Source organism: Schistocerca nitens, chromosome 5 (genome assembly GCF_023898315.1).
Source record: "Schistocerca nitens isolate TAMUIC-IGC-003100 chromosome 5, iqSchNite1.1, whole genome shotgun sequence".
NCBI classification, from domain to species: Eukaryota; Metazoa; Arthropoda; class Insecta; order Orthoptera; family Acrididae; genus Schistocerca; species Schistocerca nitens.
In genome coordinates this window covers 361,481,014-361,503,759 of record NC_064618.1, presented here as the reverse complement: position 1 = coordinate 361,503,759, position 22,746 = coordinate 361,481,014, and the positions used below count along the sequence as shown (strand labels likewise).

At 38.7% G+C, this 22,746-nt stretch overlaps 1 protein-coding gene across 1 annotated transcript in view; it reads left to right on the top strand.

Annotated features, from left to right (window-relative positions):
* LOC126260457 (2-amino-3-ketobutyrate coenzyme A ligase, mitochondrial-like) overlaps positions 1-22,746 on the top strand; it is a 181,414-nt gene that overhangs the window by 49,385 nt on the left and 109,283 nt on the right. The window contains exon 5 of the mRNA XM_049957785.1: positions 7,592-7,775. Within this exon, the coding sequence (XP_049813742.1) occupies positions 7,592-7,775 (184 nt within the window). The remainder of the gene's footprint in view (positions 1-7,591; positions 7,776-22,746) is intronic.

Sequence of the window (22,746 nt, the reverse complement as noted above, 5' to 3'; positions counted from 1 at the left end):
TGTATTGCTCTTCTGAGGTTGTGCAGAGTTTGGCAGTACCTTTGAGAGTTTATTATAGTGCCTCTTTCCAGGAAATCCACAAAAATCACACCTTTTCTGTCCCAAAAGACAGTCGCCATCACCCTCCTTGCCGACATTGTCTGCATGCATTTCTTGGGTTTTTGGGGGGAATTTGTGTGCTCCCACTGCATTGACTGCAATTTTGTCTCACAGTTCACTTGCTTAACCCATGTTTCGTCACCAGTAACGATGTGATCGAGTAATGAGTCGCCATCTTTCTCGTAAGCGTCCAAAAACGTTAACGCTGCAGCCATTTGCTGATTTTTGTGAATCTCTGTCAAGATTTTTGGTATCCATCTTGCACAAAACTTGTGGTAACCAAGCTTTTCGGTAATGATTTCGTGCAACAAACTTTGTGGAAAACTCATAGACAGTTCCGTTATTGTGAAATTACGGTTTTCACGAACCGCGGCATCAACTTTTTCGACAAGTTCGGCAGTCACTATGCTGGGTCTTCCACTTTGCTCTTCATCGTGAACGTTAGTTTGGCCATTTTTAAATTTTATGACCCTTTGATGCACTCCACCTTCAGTGATTATGTTGTCCCCATACACTTCACAAAGCTGCCAATAGATTTCTATCAGTGTACAGTTTTTTGCAGTCAGAAACCTTATTACAGCACGCACTTCACACTTCGTGGCATTTTCAATTAATGCTGACATTTCAAACTGTCACAGTAACTCAACGGATTACAGCACGAACCTCTCACTAGCACGGCAGGATGCCGACTGAGCGGCGGAATGCTATGACACCAAGATGGCCATGCTAGCCCTGCCCCTAACGGACACAAACGAAAATGTAATGTACTTTGTGGATAGCCCTCATATAATAATAATGTTGTGTGACTGTCAGTTGCTGATAACACTGTATCATATGAGTATGCAGTATCTCCAGGTCTTCCACAGTGATCACTCAACATAAAACACTGTTCGCTTCCCTTACATGCCCTATCAGACCTGGTAACAACATTAAAAACAAACAACACTGGTTCACTCTGTTTCCTGTCCTACTTCTCACAGAGAATTTTAACTCTACTTATTTACATACCTGTTAGTGGTGCATATGTGTATAAAGTTACATTGATCCAACCACTGTTTTGTCAGGCAGTGTAGTCAGAGAACTTCTAAATGAAATGCATTTGGTTGTCAAAACAGTGATGTGTGGAGCCTTCTATTTCTACTATGCAAAATATTTTCCTCTCATAAAATCCAAGGAAATTCTTATTGTATCAGAGGCCATAAGTGTCACCAAAGAAAATGTCAAGACACTCCTGGATGACACAATAACTTAAATTGAGAAGTAGCAAGGCAAACATAGAAATGGTGAATTCTGTTTTAAATGTTCCTTGTAAATGAAAAGAGATGAGTACTGCCCCAGTTTAATTCCTGCATCACTGCAAGGATCAGTGATGTAAAGATTGCCATTAGTGATGTAGAGAAACAGCTGAAATGACTCTAAATGAACAAAGCCCTAGTGACAAATGGAATCATATACATAATTCGTGTCCAAGTTAGCATGTCTTCACAATTTACCATAGATCCCTTGAACAGGAAACTGTGCATAGTAGTTGGAAGAAGGTGTATGTCACACACTCATACAATAATGGTAGCAGAAACCGTACACAAAACAACCAGTCCATATCTTTGACATTCATCTGTTGTAGAAATATAGAACATATTCTGTACTCAAACAATGCATGTATTGAACAGAAGGACTCTGTCCATGCTAAGCAGCAAGGATTACGAAAACATCAATTATATGAAGCCCAATTCTTACTTTTCTTACATGACAGCCTTAAAACCATGGAACAAGGAGTAGAATGTAAGCATGAATGGGCACTTACTTGTTGGTGTCCACCATAAAGGAACAGCCTTGTGAAGCAATTCATGGAGAGGATGGGCCAACATGGCCACATTCAGAATGAATTTGTGACATTAGGCAATTTTCCCTAAAAATGCTTGGAGTTCTTTGACAATAGAAGGGCGAAGCAGAGCTGTGTTAGTGGTGACATGGTGTCACAAAGGCTGTACACCATCCTGAGAAATTTCAAATCTCAAATGCGCGATGGGTGAGTGAAAAAAGTGGAACTTTGCCAAGTTGCAATTCGACTCTGCAGTATGTAAGATCTGAATGAGGAGCATTAGTTGCATAAATGCTCTTCTGTGGATGCACCTATCATGACAATGTCATCAAGATAGTTGATGCACAGCAGAACAGATATGACTGACTGTTCCAGAAACTGCTGAAAAATCACACGGGCACTGGCCACACTGAACGGGTGCTCATATTGATACAACCCAAAGGGCATGTTAATCACAAGGAGCCTTTTCAAATCCCCATCCAACAGAACCTGTAAATAAGCTTCAGATAAATCAATTTTAGAGAAGAACTGGCTTCCCATGGGTTTGGTTAATAACTCATCCTGATGGGACAAAGGGTAGGTTCAATCATAGATTAAGCATTAATGGAAACTTTAAAGTTGCCACAGATGGGAAGCTAACCATTCAGTTTTTTAATAACCATGATGGGTATAGATCACTTACTGGACATGATAGGTTGTATCACTCCCAACAATGTCAGCCTGTCCAATTCTTATTTAACTTGATCATGCAAAGCCACTGGAATATGGTGTGTATGGAAAAAATGTGGCTACGCCATAGGTTTCAAGGTAATGTGGACCATTAAATTGTGGCAAAACCTAACACAATCAAGAAAAAGAGACAAATACTCAGAACACAGGACTCTTAACTGCTGTTAAGGGACCTGGTTGGGAACAAGGTGCACCACATCTGCAAATAAAAAACCAAAAGCATTGAAAGTATCCAGACTCAACAAATTATTAGTGCCAGAATCGTCCACTACCAGAAAAGTTAATGGACAAACAACAGACTTATACACAGTGGGAGCTATAAATTGCCCCAAAGTTGGGATATGCTGCTTCTTGTAACCTACCAAACATCAAGTAACCAGCGACAATCCCAGAGATTGCAAGTGCATGTTAAGTCTGTGACTTTAGCAATTTCATAGCTACACTTCTAATACGAGCATTTAGTCCATCACTCACACCACATCAAACAGTTTGTTTTATTCATAAGCACTGGAGACACACAATTAACATCCACATCCATATCTACAGGAGACGGCTGGAAATGACACACAGATACAATATACCCCTTTCTCCTACAGTTGTTGCAAATCACCTAATGCTTAGGACACATGGCCTGTATTGTTGCTTGGTGCAGTATGGGAAAGATGGGAGTGCTGAACACCGCCACTACTGTGGTCGGTGTTGTTTGCTAGACTGCTGTCCAGTGTGATTCAGAGACAATGTTTGTATGGCTGCCATGTCATCCTCCCCCTGAGAAGTAATTGATGCACCATAACTAGGAACATGAGCCACCATGCTGATGTCACAATGAGCCTCAGTATGATCACCTGCAGCATGAGATACCTCAAAATGCTAAGCAATATTCAAAACTTAATGCAAAGATGGAGTCTCACACTGTAGTGCATGTTGATGCACCACCTCAGAAGCCAACTGAATTATGGTGTCACAGACTATAGAATCAGCATATGAATCATTATGAAAATCATTAACAAATGGACATTCATGACTGAGACTGTATAGTTAGGCCATGCAAGCCCAGTAGGACTGGTGGAGCTGTTTATGACAGTGCTAGAACTCAACACATATTGCAATGACATATGTGTGCTTATGATGATAACTGAACAAAAATTTATACATTTTGTCAAATGAGAGTGATGCAGGTTCTTTAAGAGGGACTGACAAGCACAAAGCCTAGAAAATCCAAGGGGGAATCTAACAAAGGAACAAAGCCTTGCACACATTAGCAGCAGTGGCACCCAAAGTGAGGAAGTGGTGTCAAAGCAGCTTCTCAGAAGCCTTCCAATCATAGGCTCCATCATTGTAAAGGAGAAAAGGTGGCATGTACACCAACAGTATAGAATCTTGCATAGCCAACGTGGCTGAAAAATATTTGATATCAATAGTAAGAGCCAGATATTGCTTGAGCAGAGATTTAAGCACTGCCTCCATGGACATGAGAACCAATGGAACAACCAAATAGACAGGGCACACAGAAGTGAACACCATACTCGTTGCTTCAGTGTGGGGCAGCGGTGGGGTGAGTGGACTGCTGTAGCCTGTTGTGGGATTGTGTACCACTGACTGCAATAACTTTTTAATATGCACATGAATGCATTGATAAATGAATGTTCATTTTACCATGATTCCATATTGTACCTTGGGATGACTATGTTATAATGCCTATCAATATTACTGTTCTCCTTTTTGAATAAACATGGTTCATTGTAGTGAGATTAGTGTTGATGAAAGATTAGAAAAAAAATTATGACATACAAATGCAGACAGAATTCTAATCTGCCCCCTTAGCCAGTTTTACTAATGCCACTCAACAGCTGACTCTCTCACAAACTTTTAGAAGATGGACCTTGAAATTTTGAAAATGCTTGAGTAGTGCTTCATACTAGAGTTGCAGTTGGTTGCACCTGAGTATGTAGGCTACTATAATTGTGCAAAATAGGAGCAAAACTGTTGAGTGTATGCTTTCCTTGTTTGGTAAGATTTATCCATTCTAATTTTGTCTATAGTTCCAGGATTTTAGTGTTGAGATATGTAATGGAGCACATGCCTTAAATGTGTATAAGAAATTGACAGTTATTAATACAACATTACATAATAATTCCTGTCATCCTAATGTCCACAAAGTCCTCTACTGTTTGTAAAAAGTGAAACACTCAGAAGAAGTGGTCTGCAGCATGCCACAATAAAAGGACATGTACAACAGTGGAACCATAATAAATGATTTAAATGGCAGAGATGTGGTGTGAGGTAGGCCCAACAGTGCCTCTTTTGTGTGGATGGACATGTCATTGTTATAGAATGCTCTGTCAGTGTGGAGTCATCATACAAAGTGGAAACTTGTAACCAAGTGCCACTATGCATTGCCAACATTACAAGGTGGAATATCAACATATGAGTGGGTTCAAATGGGGCAGAATAATTGGTCTCCAGAGTGTGGATCTGTTAATGCATGACAATATGACTCATACAGGTCATGCTGCTTCAACAGTGATGCATATGTGGAACCGGTGAAGAGATGAGGATGGACAGAACAGCTTCATCCACAGTGTTGGTGCAATGTTTGAGCACTGCAATGAGTGTGGACATGTCTACTTCGGTGGTCCAACATTGTCTACTGTACACATGCCATTGCATCAGCTTCCATTGATCAGAATCCACCAATGGTGTAGACTGCAATGATTTCAGATGAATCCCACTTCAACTTGTCCCATGTTGATGGCCACATATGTGTTTGATGACACTGTGGTGAATGCAATCCAGCAGACTATATTGTAGAGCAGCAAATGCAATGGTTTGGAGCACCATTGCCTATAACATGGGATCTCAGCTCTGACATCTTTAGGGAAAACTGAATAGTTACTGCTACATCAGGGAGGTTTTGCAGCCCAGGGCACTGCCTATGCTGCAGGCAGTTCCACATACCATATTTCAGCAGAACAATGCCTGACAACATATGATGAGGAATGTACAAGCCTTCTTTGAAGAATGATCAGTACCACTGCTTCCCTGGCCTTTCCATTCACCTGATATATCACCCATCGAACATGTCAGGGCCACTGTCAGTTGTCAACTTGTTCATACAGGTTCCACCGAGCGAGGTGGCGCAGTGGTTAGCACACTGGACTCGCATTCGGGAGGACGACGGTTCAATCCCGTCTCCGGCCATCCTGATTTAGGTTTTCCGTGATTTCCCTAAATCGTTTCAGGCAAATGCCGGGATGGTTCCTTTGAAAGGGCACGGCCGATTTCCTTCCCAATCCTTCCCTAACCCGAGCTAGCGCTCCGTCTCTAATGACCTCGTTGTCGACGGGACGTTAAACACTAACCACCACCACCACCATACAGGTTCTCCTGCAGCCACATTTGATGCTTTGTAGATGTGCTACCAAACTGCTAGGTGCAATATTCCCCAGCAACAACTTGAGGCAATCTTTTATTCCATGCCACAACATCTAGAGGTTCTGATCGCAGTTCATTGTGGCATTTCTCAATTTACACAGTTGCAGTGTGTGTACAAATCTGTAATGCTGATCATTTGTGTAATGTCATATCTCTAATTTATGGAATGCATTTCATTGTGATCACATTCCTCAGTCTTGGTGTTTCACTTTTTCCAAACAGTAGTCTGCTTGCATTTAGAAATTGAATTGACTGGCCTCTTAAACTTGCAATGTCCAACTAAGACAGATAGCCAGAGCAAACAGTTATCAAGAGAATGTTATTGATGATCTGGTCTGGAGGTGTAGTAAGAAACAGAAAATGCATAAGAAGGAAAGCTACAACTTTATTTTCTTTAAAACGGTACTTCATAAAAACTAGTAACATTTTCAAGGAGATTAGTGTTAAGTGATACTCACAGCTGATAACTTACTGAGGCTTAAATTACAAAATGACAATTTTAATTAATATAATAAACTGAGCATGCTTATACGGTGACACAAAATACATTATGGAAAAAACTTTAAAGTGAGACACAGTGAGCACAAAGATACATTCAAACTGAGCAATTTCAACAGATCCACAGTAGCGAGTCACATTCATAACACTGACATCAACTAGCCAGTTTACAATCACTGTATAGAGGGAAGAAAACAATTATTTGAAGAGGTAGAAATCCTTGTGCATAGCCAGAAAGCAGAAGACTATTTTAAATGACAAAATATAAATCACTTGAGTAGTTCCCCTAAAAGATTCATGTAAAAGTCACAATAAACTACAGTATGGTTTTTAACATTTCAATACTTTATAATCCAATGACATGTGAAAGCTTTATTTGTGTATCAGTGATGTGTGTGCATTGCTGATACCATAACAGGTAGTGATGTCAATGCATTGCTGGCTCTTACCATAGGTATGTTCAGGGACCCATACACAGCTTCTCAATAAACAGATTATGAGGCCTGAGAACAGTACAACCTAGCCTGCATCACCCTTACAAGCTTTTCAGTCTGTTTCTAACCACCCTGCATAAAAAGGCTAACATTACAGATATGTGATGCTAATGATCTCACTGTCATGACACAAATGCCAACAGTTAATTACAGTTATTTCTTAGCTTTGAAAAGAGACACAGTGTCTACTTCTCTTTGACATTTCAGTTTTTGATGTGGTCTACATTCCTTGAGCTCTGTAAAACATGACATATGAGTAAATGGCCATGTCTTCTGTATTTTTGTTTCTCTCCTTTCAGATGTGTTGTGATTATGTGAACATAACTTCAAATCTGTATTCCATACTTAAACATACAAATTAATTAATTCAGAGCTGTAAAAAAATAGCTAGAACTACCTACAGAAATTTGTGATGCCGCAAAACATGAACAAAATTTGATAGTTCCATGTCTCTCATATACATCACTATTTCATGTTAGCACCTGCAACAGCAGTTTACTATTTTTTGTCACAGATCTTGAGCAGCGTCTGCAGCAATTTAAGTGTGCAAGACTGAAGGTGATTGCTACATGTGGAGTATTTCCAATGGATGCAGACGTTGCTCCCTTAACAGATATATGCAAGCTGGCACAGAAATATGGTGCTCTGATGTTCTTAGATGATTCCAATGCAACGGGCTTCATAGGAAAAACAGGAAGGTACAGCAGCTATAATTTTCCTGGTATATTCAATTTCTGGAAAATATATTTAAGGCCAAACAATATGAGGTAGTTTGGTTGTTGGCTGCAGATCACTTTGGGCCAGTCAGCAGAGAACATTGGTGAGTATGTCACTTAAATACTGGAGGTCACCATCAGGTTATTCAGTCCTCAGGAATTGGCAGATTTCGTAAATGACTATTTGTCTGATATAATAGAGAAGTTGTGACAAAATCTTCTCAAAACACAGGTAGCACTCACAATGACTTGCACAGCAATTACATTGATGATTCCCACAGTGCAGCTTGAAATCAGAAGGACAGTATAGAAATTGAAGAAATTAAGAAGTCAGCAGGCATAGATGAAGTTCCAGTTTCTGTTCTGAAGGCATGCATACACAGTATATGAACACCATTAAAAAATATTAAATGAGTCCTTTACTTCCAATATTTTTCAGAGTGCCTAAAGCATGTATGAGTTGTGCCCACACAAAGGAAATATAATATAAAGTGTACAAATAATTACAGGCAATTCCTCTACTGTCTGCATTCTCAAAAATAATTGAATCAACCATGAACAATAGACTAATGAGATATGAATAAAAAGAATCTTTTTAATGAAGCACAGTTTGATTCCTGAAATTGGAGACATACAATATCGCCCTTTATCTAGCTCACAGAAGTGATAAGTATGACAGTGTAATAGGTATTCTTAGACTTGTCCAAGACACCATTGACCATAAAATACCACTACACAAGCTGTAAGTACTAGGTGTATGAGAAATAACAAAAGAATGTTTCCAGTCTCATTTGAAAAACAGGGTGCAAAAGGCAGAGATGGTTAACATATTTTCCCCCAAAAATTTTTAGTAAACCAGTTGTCAAACAAGAAACATACAGACTTATGAGCTCCTCGGGATAGTGTATTGGGCCGAGTTCTGGTCTTTGTGTGTGTGTGTGTGTGTGTGTGTGTGTGTGTGTGTGTGTGTGTGTGTGTGTGCCTATATATATCAGTTACTTTCAAGAAAGTGTAAGACATGAGAAAAAGTTCCCTTTGCTGTTGACAACATCATAGTCACTCATAAAACATGAGAACTCCTATTATAGAAAAGAAATGAAACCATCAAGAATGTTTACAATTGGGCATTATGTAATAAATTAACATTTAACACAAAGAAAACAAACACAAAGCACTACTGTATAAAGAGGGAAAAAGCACTGTCACATTCAGCACAGATAGTAATCTATAGAATGTGTAACAAACACAAAGCTTTTAGGGATGAATGCTGAGTGTTAACACGCAATGAAGACATAAATATACTGGCAAAAAGAAAGTCATTAACATGTAATACTCTTGGGTTCTGTCATCTGCTGGTAACAGCCAACGTCCTGTGGTAGCACACTATTTGATTCGATTCAATTCAGTTTTCACTCCATAGACCCAAAAAATGAGATAATTCTCATGGGTGTGGAACATGTAAAAGTATAACATAAAACATCTGAATATAATACATACTACCCTGATCAATTGTCAGGAGAGTGTCGAAATAAGTGAATACATTGCGGTACACTGTAACAGCTAATATTTACAGAATTAATGCGCTGTCAGAATGAAACATTGTTATGCACTATAAATAAATTTATCATACACAAAATACCCAATCTTGACTGTTGTGACGAAGTGCTGTCAAAACTGAAATCTAACAGACATTTTTACTTAAGCTGGCTTAACAGTCTCTGTTAAGATATTCATCTATGGAGTAGAAGGAGTTGCCTATCCAAAAGTCTTTCAAACTCTGTTTAAATGATGCTTTATCTGAAACCAAGTTTTTAATTGTTGCTAACAATTTATTAAAAATGTGTGTTCTTGAATATTGGGCTCCTTTTTGGACCAAGGTAAGTGATTTTATGTCTTTATGTAGATTGTTCTTATTATTAATACTGATACTATGTATTGAGCTATAGGTTGGAGATAGAAATGTATTGCTTCCAACAAATTTCATTAAACCACAGTGGTTAGAATACAAAGTTCCTTGAACAGGTTTCTACATGATGTTCTTGAATTTACACCACAAATGATTCTTGTCACATGCTTTTGCACCCTAAAAACGTTTGCTCAGTTTGCTGAGTTACCCCAGAATATAATCCCATATGACATAATAGTATGAAATTAAGCAAACTATGCAAGTTTTTTATATTTACATCTCCTACATCTGACATCATTCTCACTGCAAATACAGACTTGTTTAGGCACTTAAGCAATTCTATGGTATGCACTTTCCAACTGAATTTATTATCACGTTGTACTCCCAGAAATTTAACACTGCCAATCTTTGCAATCTGCATGTCTTCGTATGTTATGCAAATGCTGGAAGGAAATTTATTACAGGTTCTGAACTGCATATAGTGGGTCTCCTCAAAGTTTAATGACACTGAATTAGCTTTAGTTTAAACCAATTATTAATGTCAGTGAAAATTTGATTAGTAGCTATTTCTAAATCTGTACTTGACTTGCTACTTATTGCAATGTTTGTATCACCTGCAAACAAAACAAACTTAGCATCTGGCAATGTAACAGATGAGAGGTCATTAACGTACACAAGAAAAAGCAATGGACCCTAGATGGAACCCTGAGGAACACCACATGTAATTAATTCCCAGTTAAATGAAGACTGACTGCTTACTGCACAGGTATTTCACAATGACAAACTTTGTTTCCTGTTACATAAGACTGAAACCATTTCGCAGCATTGCCAGTGACACCATAATATTCTAATTTACTTAAGAGAATGCTGTGGTTCACACAGTCAAAGGCTGTTGACAGGTCACATAAAAGGCCAGTAGCCTCTAATTTACTATCTAATGAATTAAGTACATTCTCACTGTAAGAGTAGGTAGCTTTCTCTATATCAGAGCCCTTCATAAATCCAAACTGTGACGTGGACAATATATTATTTGCAGTCAGATGCTTAAGGAGACACTTGAACACAACCTTTTCAAATATTTTTGAGAAAGCTGGCAGAAGCGAAATTGGTTGATAGTTTGATGGTATCTCTTTATCCCCCTTCTTGTAAAGAGGCTTAACTTCAGCATATTTTAGCCAGTCTGGAAATATTCTGCTGATAAGAGATTGATTACACAAATAACTTAGATAGATAGAACTCAACTCACATGAGCAGTCTTTGATTAACTTCATTGATATGCTATCATACCCACTGGAATACTTAGGTTTTAAGGATTTTACGATGGATGCTACTTCTTTGGGTGATGTGTCGTTTCCATTTTACTGAAGTTATTTTTAAAGACTGGTCTCAGGTATTCCATTGCACATCCTATTTTTCATTCTTTCAAAGTATAATAACATGAATATAATAGAGGGAAACATTCCACGTGGGAAAAATATATCTAAAAACACAGATGATGTGACTTACCGAACGAAAGTGCTGGCAGGTCGATAGACACACAAAATTCAAGCTTTCACAACAAACTGTTGCCTCATCAGGAAAGAGGGAAGGAGAGGGAAAGACGAAAGGATGTGGGTTTTAAGGGAGAGGGTAAGGAGTCATTCCAATCCCGGGAGCGGAAAGACTTACCTTAGGGGGAAAAAAGGACAGGTATACACTCGCACACACACACACATATCCATCCACACATACACAGACACAAGCAGACATTTGTAAAGGCCTGCTGAATCATTTTTCAGGGAGACTGAGGGAATGATATGAAAGCATGCATGAGACATAGTTGCATGTTCATGGGCCTGGAGTCAGTTTATGAGTTTACCAAACAGATTAGATTTTGTGTAGGGCCTCAGCAGTATGCTCCTGGTCAAGGATTCACCAGTGATTAGGTGACAATCTGTATTTTTCTATATTTGTTGATATTCCTAAGTGGAGTTTCCATAGTTAACTTGTTTAAGGCACTTATATTTTAGATGCCGTTTTTTGATGAAATCAGCCATGTAAGGTAACAGGGGATAATATGGAACTCTTTCAAGTATGTAAGGTAACAGGGGATAATATGGCACTCTTTCAAGTAATTTAAAATTTAAAGCACAGCAGCAGAGATAATATGCTGGGCAAAATAGACCAGAAAATACTTGTTTTGTGTTTTGATGAACATTGTAGTTCCGTTGGAAAGTGTTTTGGTTTTCTTTTAATTGCAACGAATTATATAAGTATGGTGATAATTTGTAAAATTATATAATGTATTTAGATTTAAGTATTTAAATATTATAAAATATTGTAAACGAATTGTGGCCATGTTTAGCGATTATTTTGACTACTGTGGTGTCATGTGACCCGACTTAGGACTGTGGATATGAGTGGGAAAATCGTGGTCTTTTGTCGTTGGCCGTTGTGGTAGTGAGTTTGGAGCGGCAAAGTGCCGCGAGTGCAAGCATGGACGCCAGGGTATGCGAAGGAACAAAGTGAAAGCGTGTGGGTGTGAGACAAACAGTGTACGAATTGCACCGATTATTATTTGTGAACTTAAAAATGCATGGCCACAATGTTAAAGTGTTTCTTTTGAATAAATAAGTTTCAACCTGAACGTGTATAGTTCAATTCACTGCTTTTCAAAAGCCAGCCAATATCAGACTCAATAATAGGGGCGCAGATGCAACCGTTTACTACCAACCCCCTTTACAGATGAGCCACGTGAAAAATAGGTAGTAAACGAGCCCGAGTTCAGTTGCAATTGGGGGCTTGTCCGGGATAGGACTTTCTTCCATATTCCATAGTATTTCGGAATCGAATGTCCGTCTGATGCTAGGCTTTTGAACAGTCAGTGTGGGGGCTCGGAGCTAAATCGGTGCATTAGCAGTACCGGAGTGTTTGTGCTGGACAATATATGCGCTGCCCCGTGGTTACGCCGATATAAGGCCACCACGATTGTGAAGCAGTCAGTTACACAGTCTGATGAGTCGACCACGTGTTGCCGCAGGTAAAACCGACATGCTTGCCGTATCCACGTGTTGCTGCGGGTAAAACAGTCGTCCGGGCCGCGATACGTGCTGCCGCGAGAAGAAACCGTCGTCCATGCCACGTCCATGTGTTGCTGGAGGAGGAGGAGATTAGTGTTTAACGTTCCGTCGACAACGAGGTCATTAGAGACGGAGCGCAAGCTTGGGTGAGGGAAGGATGGGGAAGGAAATCGGCCGTGCCCTTTCAAAGGAACCATCCCAGCATTTGCCTGAAGCGATTTAGGGAAATCACGGAAAACCTAAATCAGGATGGCTGGAGACGGGATTGAACCGTCGTCCTCCCGAATGCGAGTCCAGTGTGCTAACCACTGCGCCACCTCGCTCGGTTCCATGTGTTGCTACGGGTAAAGCAGTCGAAGCTGTATCCACGTGCTGCTGACGATCAATGCCGTCGTCCGTGCCACCGACCAACACGACTACATGCTGCCAGGGGCCTACGCAACGTGTTCTCGCTCCTGATTGAGTTTGCTGTGTGTCCACGCCGCCGATTAAGATTCATTGCATAGCTGTGCTGCGGAGCTCACTGCAGATGTCGCGTCACATGAGGATTTAAAAGATAAGTACAGCCAGCAGCTACATTGCAAAATTGTGTCCTTTCATTAGCCATGGCCGATGAGACGCGTGAATCTCAAAGTGAAGGCGAATCAGTGGATGTTAGGAGTACCTGTAGTAGCCCTAGCATGCCAAAAGAAATAGGCTGGATACCAGGAAGTGACCTCAGCACATTTTTTGTAAAACTTACTAGTAAATTAGGAGAAATAGACTCGAAAATAGGGAATATAAAAACTGCAATAGTTGGAGAAATGGATTCGAAAATAGGGGATATGGAATTAAGGCTTAGTGATAAAATAAAGACAGTGAGTGAAAAATTTGATCAGCTAGATCTCAAATTCACTCAAATTACAGATAAAGTTGAAAACACAGTTAAAATTGTTGAGGGAATTATCGAGAGAGTTGATGAGGTTGAAAGAGGCCTAGTAGCCAAGGTGGACACTGTGCAAAGTAATCTTGTGGGGCAGATTCAGGTACAGGAACAGAAATGCGCATTATTTCAAAGACAAACAGAGGCAGACATTGAATCCATTAAGATAGGAGTGCTGGATTGCCATAAGGGAATTACTGACAATAAGAAGGAATTAGAAGGGGAAATAAATGTCTTGAGGCAAACAGTTAATACTGTGGCAGCAGGGAATGGAAATTTATTGTTGGGATATCCTCTGGGGCATGGATTTCAGTCAAAACCTTTTAATGGGGAGAATAAATACCATGCAGTTGACTTTCTAGCTGAGTGTAAGGATAACTTTGTGACAGGGATGAGTGAGCAGGCAAAAATTAAATATGTTAAGAGGCAGTTGGAAGGGGGAGCTCAAACATGGGCAAACCAAAATGATGATAAATTTTGTGATTTTAAAACCTTCGAAAACCTGTTCTTGAACAAATACTGGGGCCAAGCAAAACAATTAAGATTGCAAAACGATTTTTTGAATGGATCCAGTTACAAGAGTGGAAAGGAAAGTATGAGAGAGTTCTGTGTTAGAGAACTGAATAAATTAAATCATCTGGATAGGCCACTGGGCATATTAACAGAAATATCTACACTAAAGAGAAGATTACCAGAGCATTTGCAATGGGATTTGATTCACAGTGCAACAGATTCAGTGGAAGAATTTCTTAATTTTGTGGATAATATGGACAGGGCATTGTGTTACAGACCTAAATACATGGAACATAGGGAGAGTGGAAGGTATCATGAAAGGGGAAACAGTATTAATTATGAATACAGTAATAAACATAACAGGTGGAGAGAAGATAGAAGTGATCAGAATAATCAGGATAGAGATTGGACAAGCAAGCCACAAAGGTGTAACAGAAATTTTGGAGGGAGAAGAGACAATTTTGATCAGATGAGGAGTGATAGAGAAGGTATGAGAGTAGGAATGCTGGATGCAAATGGACAGGGTAGGCAATCAAAAAACTAATTGATGCCTCACTTAAGGTCCGCAGGGGGGCTGGTAATTATGTGAACAGGGCCAGACAAGGACATGATGGGATGAGTAATAAAGTCAGCAAGGAAAATAGGGAAATTGGGATATGTCACATGGATGCTGTCTTAGGAAATGAAAATCTATGGGGGGTTTTAACAATTATAGAAATACAGATAAAAGGTATAAGAGGAAAAAAGGGAACAAGGCTAATATCAGCAATGAACAGTGTGAGTTTTACATTGATGACATGTTTAAAAGGGAAGAGAAATTACAAGCAGAGGAGGACAATATTGGTTTGTGTGCAGCAAAATTCATTGAAAGATCAGAGACAGAGGTAGTTTCATCAAAAGGGGGAACAGAAGTGGATATGGAATTAAGGGGCAATGTTCACTGTAATAATGGGTGTGATGAATGGGTAGAGATGTCTATTGGAAATAGTATGGAGAATTGTGGAAAAGGTGAGGAGAGGGTTATTCAGTGTGATGTAAAGGCTAATATGAGTGGTGTATTTGAAAATGTGGAAAATGCTGGTAAATTACCTACTGATAAGGTTACTGTACTTGTGGGTGCAGGTGTTAACTGTGGTAGTGATAATGACTTCAGTGTGGATATGGAAATGCGTAATGATATGGAGAATGTTGCTATAGGTTGCCCAGAAGATAAAATTGAAACCTATGTTTTCTTAACTGATGATGCAAGCCTCAAAGATGTTAATTGTGGATAGTTAGGAAAGGAGGAAGCTGATTATGATTTGAGTGATCGGGTTTCCTATGCAAAATTACATAAAGCTTTGATGCCTGAAGAATGGGGTAAAATAAAATTTAAAATTGCCAGGAAATTGGAAGAATTAAGTGAAGAAGAGAATGTTGAGTTTGCTATGGAGAAAGACCTAAAGATATTTGCATTATGCAAGAGGAAAGCAAGAGTGAAGTAGAAAGAGATTTATTACAGGAATCAGGGCTGAACAGAGTAGAAATAGAGGTGATACAGCCAATAATTGATATCAGTGTGGGAGAAGTTGCAGATATAGCATTATTAGACTCTGGCTCAAGTTTATCTGCAATCTCTGAATCTTTCTGGCAGCAAATTAAAGGTTTAGGATTAATAGAATTACCAGTTACAGGAGTCAAAATTAAGACAGCAACTGGGACATGTAGCAAGCCCATCAGCAGAGAAGTATTACTGGAATTTAATAGTAATGAGTATTGTTTTGATGTTAGTTGCTTTGTGGTGAAAGGTTTGGCATTGAATGTAATTTTGGGTATCGACTTCTTGTACAAGTATGACTGTAGCATTTTTGTAAAGGACAGAGTGGTAGAATTTGATGCTGGTGGAAATAGACGAAGAATAAAATTTAAAGGGGAATTAAAAGGAGGTGAGACAATTACTCATTTACAAAGGATAGAAGAGGTAGGTGATGAGATCTGCACTGAACAGCAGATACATGACAAAGTAAATGAAATGGGACATTTAAATGAGGAACAAAAGGTGCAGCTTACAGGTTTATTGTGTAAGCATAAGCATGTGTTCTCTGACAGACCTGGAAAAGTCATAGATTTTAGTTATGTTTTGAGGGTATTGCCACATGAAGTGATAAGGGCCAAACCTTATCCTATAGCAATAGCTAATAGAGAGACTGTAAGGGCAAGGATACAGATGATGTTGAAGTGGGGCATACTGGAAATGGGGAGGAGTGAGTATTGTAATCCAATAGTAGTGGTGAAAAAGAGGGATGGTTCTATAAGAATAGTATTGGATGCAAGAAAGCTAAATAAAATAATAGTCAAAGAAAATGATCAGCCAGAGAACATGGATAAGCTGTTGCAAAAATTTTATAATGTTAAAATTCTGTCAAGTGTTGATTTGACTTCAGGGTTCTGGCAGGTGCAATTGGCTGAAGAGAGCAGAAAGTACACTGCTTTCTTATTTGAGGGCAGGACTTATATGTTTACAGTTGTGCCATTTGGTTTATCAATATCTGTAGCAGTTTTTGAAAGGGCTTTAAGTCATGTGTTGGGTGATGAACTAATGAGAGAATTGACAGTGTACGTAGATGACATTTTGATTACAAGTAGCAATTGGCAAGAGCACTGTCAGCTGTTGGAGGATGTATTCAAGGCTATATCTGAAGGGGGGATGACCCTTAAGTTAAGTAAGTGTGAATTTTTTCAAGCAACATTACTATTTCTCGGTCATCAGTTAACTCGTGATGGCATTCTGCCCAATAAAGAGAAAATCAAGGCTATTGTTGACTGCGAGGTGCCAACGAACAGGAAACAATTGAAATCATTTATAGGACTATGTTCATTCTATAGGAAGTACATAAGTGATTATAGCCTGAATTCACCTAACTTATGTAGACTATTAAAGAAAAGTGTAACCTGGTGCTGGACATCTGACTGTGACCGGGAATTTAAAGCCATCAAGAATAGCTTAAAAAACAGCAAAATTTTGTTCTATCCAGATTTGTCTTTGCCTTTCTGTATTGGGGCAGACAGCTCAGATTATGGGATAGGGGCAGTGCTATTTCAGGAGAGGGTAGTAGATGGGAAGACCGAGCACAGGGCAATCGCTTTTGCAAGCAGAATGCTGTCCAAACATGAATTGATGTATGGTATCTCAGAGAAGGAACTTTTAGCCATAGTTTTTGGATTTCAGAAGTTCAGGATATATGTGGAAGGTAGGAAAGTGATTGTTTACACAGACCATAAGGCTCCGAGCTATTTGCAAGAATGTAAGCTGTTAAATAATAGACTCATGAGATGGGCCATGTTTTTGCAGCAGTTTAACTATGAGATAAGATATATTAAAGGCACAGACAACAATGTGGCTGATGCATTATCAAGATTACCTTTCATTGGAGAAGAACATGAAGCGAATGGAGACGAGAAAGAACTACAGATATTGTATATGAAAGGAGTGGGTGGAGAGAAGGAAATCAGATCCATCTGTAAGGACATGAGGAGACTTCAGAATGGGGACCAAACCTTGAAGTTTATCAAAACAAACTTTGGAAGTAAAGAACATGAAAAAATAGCTAAATATTATAGAATTTATAAAGGCATTTTATTTGACGAAGAAATTTGGACAAAGAGGAGTGGAAGGTATGTTTTCCAGATGAGCATGTGGAAAAATTAATAAATTATATCCACCTTAGCCATGGGCATTATGGGGCTCAAAAATGTTTGGAAATACTGCAGGACTATGTTAGTTTTAACAACATGGCCAGGAGAGTAAAGAGACAGTTGGATTCTTGTGACAAATGTCAAAAATTGAAGTATAATACTATTGCAGTACAAGGAGAGATGCAGAATATTGTTCCTAAAAGAAATGGTGAACTGCTGGCTATTGATTTATTTGGGAGGCTGCCAACAGGTTGAGGGGGTGTAAAGTATGTTCTTTTAGCTGTTGATGTATTCTCAAAGTTTGTAAGGCTGTATCCACTGAAAAAGGCCACTAGCCAGAATATAATTAACAAGCTAGAGAAAGATTACTTTGTGAATGTTATAAAACCAGAGAACGTTCTGTCTGATAATGGAGCACAATTTGTATCTAGTGTGTGGGGGAAGTTTATGCAAAGATCTGGGATGAAGCATATAAGGATTTCAGTGTATCACCCTGTGGGAAACCCTGCTGAGAGGTATATGAGGCAGCTGGGTAGGCTATGTAGGACATATTGCAGTAAAAAGCATAGTACTTGGGCAGAATATATAACTGTGTTTGAGGATCTTATGAACACAGTGAAGAGTTGTGCAACAGGATTCTCACCCTATGAGCTCATGAAAGATATCAAGCCTGACAATCTAATAGCAGAACACACAGATTTTCCTCCATCTCAAGACTTGACAAGTCAAGAGAAGATGCAGGTGGCCAGACAGCAAATGTTAAAGAAAGGACATGAGAGACAGAGGAGGCATGGAGAAAGGTATAAGACAACAAAGTTCAAGGAGGGAGATAAGGTGCTGGTGAGGAACAAGAAAAAATCCAGTGACATTGATGGCGAAATCAAAAAGTTATTTGAATTATACCATGGACCCTTTGAGATAACGGGTTGTCCACACCCTAATGCATATAGGTTGGTATATCCAGTGTCCAAAAAGCCATTTGGACTGAGAAATGTAACGGAGTTGAAAAAATATGTGGTAAAAGAATAAAGGTTAAGGAAGTGAGATTCCCATGTACACTACTGTCGAGTTAAAAAAAATTATTGGGAGCTATGTATACGTGTATTTATAATTGGAGTATTATTTGTGTTACTGTGTATGTTGCGATGCCATTGTTAGTGGTCAACAAACTTCGTTATACTGTATATATTTGCAATAAGGGAATCTGTTGTCCAATGGATTTGCACAACTGGTGTGGGTGTGATAGAAGCCTTGTTGAAAGTCATACGGGAACTAAAACCTACTGTACATATAGTCTATTTCTGTATAAATATGTGGAGAATATAGGAGGGAGGAAATCTGCAAATAGTTTGTTAAAAAATAGTTGAGATTTTATTAAAATTTCTAATGTATCTGTGGCACCTGGAGTTGTTACTGGTGCGTGGGGGTAGAAGTGTCGGAGGTCCTGATCTGGGAACATTTGAAGGGTGAAATAGAATATATTTAACTATGCCATGTTTGTGTTTGATTTGTGTGCATGTTTGTCATTTGTACAAACCTCAATAAGAACTGATCAGTGAAAACAGGATGTTCCAGGGAGGATTTGGATAGCCTGATTCCTGGGAAATGTGGGTCTGCATGTCTAGGCAAGATTTATGAGGATTTGATTAAATTTTGATAGGATGGCTTGGCTAATGAGAGGAAGCACAGTGCTGTTGGCTGACAAGTCTGGAAAGACTGTATTCCAATGCATAAACCTGTGAACACAAGGATCTGGTTACAACAACTTCGTGCAACTTACAGAAACAACTGTGTAAAAAGTGAAGGGTTAATGTGCAGTGAGTGGGCAACCTACATATAGACTAACATGGGCATTTATTTTGCCTGCCCAGTCAGACTCAATAGGATACTATCTAATTGTATATTTGGGTTGGATACATTGTTGGATTATGTATGTGTGTTTTCTAATGACAGTACATACACTGATTAACTCACCACTATAACACTGTTCTACATGTTTTGGTGCCATTATAGTTATAATTAAAATGTTTAATATATAAAGTAATATGGGTTCACTCCATTTGGTGCTACTTCATGTTGCCGTTACTAAGGTAATGTCTCCATGAAGTGGGGGTATGTAAGGTAACAGGGGATAATATGGAACTCTTTCAAGTATGTAAGGTAACAGGGGATAATATGGCACTCTTTCAAGTAATTTAAAATTTAAAGCACAGCAGCAGAGATAATATGCTGGGCAAAATAGACCAGAAAATACTTGTTTTGTGTTTTGATGGACGTTGTAGTTCCATTGGAAAGTGTTTTGGTTTTCTTTTAATTGCAACGAATTATATAAGTGTGGTGATAATTTGTAAAATTATATAATGTATTTAGATTTAAGTATTTAAATATTATAAAATATTGTAAACGAATTGTGGCCATGTTTAGCAATTATTTTGACTACTGTGGTGTCATGTGACCCGACTTAGGACTGTGGATATGAGCGGGAAAATCGTGGTCTTTTGTCGTTGGCCGTTGTGGTAGTGAGTTTGGAGCGGCAAAGTGCCGCGAGTGCAAGCATGGACGCCAGGGTATGCAAAGGAACAAAGTGAAAGTGTGTGGGTGTGAGACAAACAGTGTACGAATTGCACCGATTATTATTTGTGAACTTAAAAATGCATGGCCACAACGTTAAAGTGTTTCTTTTGAATAAATAAGTTTCAATCTGAACGTGTATAGTTCAATTCACTGCTCTTCAAAAGCCAGCCAATATCAGACTCAATAATAGGGGCACAGATGCAACCGTTTACTACCAACCCCCTTTACAGATGAGCCACGTGAGAAATAGGTAGTAAATGAGCCCGAGTTCAGTTGCAGCCATCTTACTGATATATGCACGTAGTTATGAATTTTTGAAACTTGTAATTTTCCAAACTTCATATAAACTTCTCCAACACCATTGTACAGAATTTTCCTTGGACCTAAATAAATAAATATATTGGATGTCCTTGGTGTGTGCAGTGATGAAATGCATATATATGATCTGGAAAAAAAAAATTGTGTAAATCAGAGAAAACTACTGGGGATAATCAAAAACTTTCTGTTTGAGGGTGTTGCTGCAGCGTATATGCAACAAAGCTTGACTTTGATGTGATTTTATAAGCACTGACATATAGGCAAGGGGTTAGTACAGCATTTGTGTCCTTACAACATGTGTACAGTAAATATGGAAATGTGAAATATGGCATTGTTATTACCTAATGAGTACAAACAGAACCAATATGTTGTTATTCTCTTCTGGGCTGCTGAAGGACAGGCACTGTTATACACCCATCAGAGAATGAAGAATGTGTATGGGGCAGCATGTCTGTCAAAAACAACCTTTGTGGAATGGTGTTCCAGGTTCATAATAATGCATATCTCCATATCGCAAATGATGTAATGCAGAAGTTACACCAACTCAAGTGGGAGAAACTCAAGCATCCCCCCTCTAGTTCTGATATCTCTCTAAGCATTTATCACACCTTCAGTCCCTTAAAAAAGCCTTTAAATGTTGAAAATGTCAATGGAACTGACATTTTCAAAACCTACAGTGCAAACAGGCCTATAAATAATGGAAAATAATACAGGACTGTAGGTGAGTTAGTATGAACAGCATAGTGAACGCATTATCATAGTGAAGATTGAAACAAAGCCCATCGCAGTTGTACAAGTTTATATGCCTACTAAATCCAAAAATGACAAAACGACAGAAAGAATATATGATGAGATAAAAGAAGTTATTCTGTTAAGCAAGATGAATTTATTTGTGATGGGTGACAAGAATTTGGAAGTAGGAAATGGAAGAGAAGGATAAACAGGAGAACATGGACTGCATAAAAAGAATGAATAAGGGACCAACCTGCTAGAATTTAGCACAGAGCATAATTTAATAATCAATAACAACTGGTTTAAGAATCATGATGGAAAGTTGTATACCTGTATATGGAAGAGAATTGGAAAAGCTGAAAGGTTTCAGACAGAGATTTTGAAACCAAATTTTAACCTGCAGTACATATGCAGGACCATATATGGACTCTGGCCATAATTTATTGGTATGAGCTGCAGAATAAAACTGATGAAAGATAATGCCTAAAATTCAGACATACAGTGTGCAGAATAGCAAAGCAAGAGTAGCTACAAGAGAAATGAAAAGTAGTTTTGGCTATGGGAAAAATAGATGCTACCCGAAGGAAAATTGAATGAGATAATTAGAGAAAAAAGCAGCACCTGTACAATTATTAAGAGCTCATATAGTAAACCAGTTCTAAGTACAGAATTGAAAACTTAAAATTTCAAGGACTATGTAGAAGGGATATACAACGGAAGTGAACTTGAAGACAGTAGTGTGGAAATGAAAGAGAAAGTAAATAAAGATGAGATGATAGATACAGTAGTTGAGAAGAATGAGAGAATGCCAAAAGACCTAAGTTGGTACAAGGCATCTGGGTAGACGGCCCTTCCTCAGTAGTAAGGAGATTCCTGGGAAAACATGCCTTGACAAAAGTGTTCCATCTAGTATTCAAAATATAAGAGACAAGTGAAATATCCTCAGGCTTCAAGAAGAATGTTATAACCCCAATTCTAAAGAAGGTATGTGCATACAGGTGTGAATATTTTAACAAACTGCTTACAAAATTAATGGAAAGACTGTTAGAAACTGACCTTGGTGATGATCAGTTAGTGTACCAGAGCAATATAGGAACATGTGGGGGATACTGACCCTACAACTTATCTTAAGAGGCAGAGTGAAGAAAGGAAATTCTGGGTTTATAGTGTTTCAAATTCTGAAGCTATATGGGAAAAATTCAGGGAGAAAACAATTATCTAAAACTTGTACAGAAACCCTACTACAGTTATAAG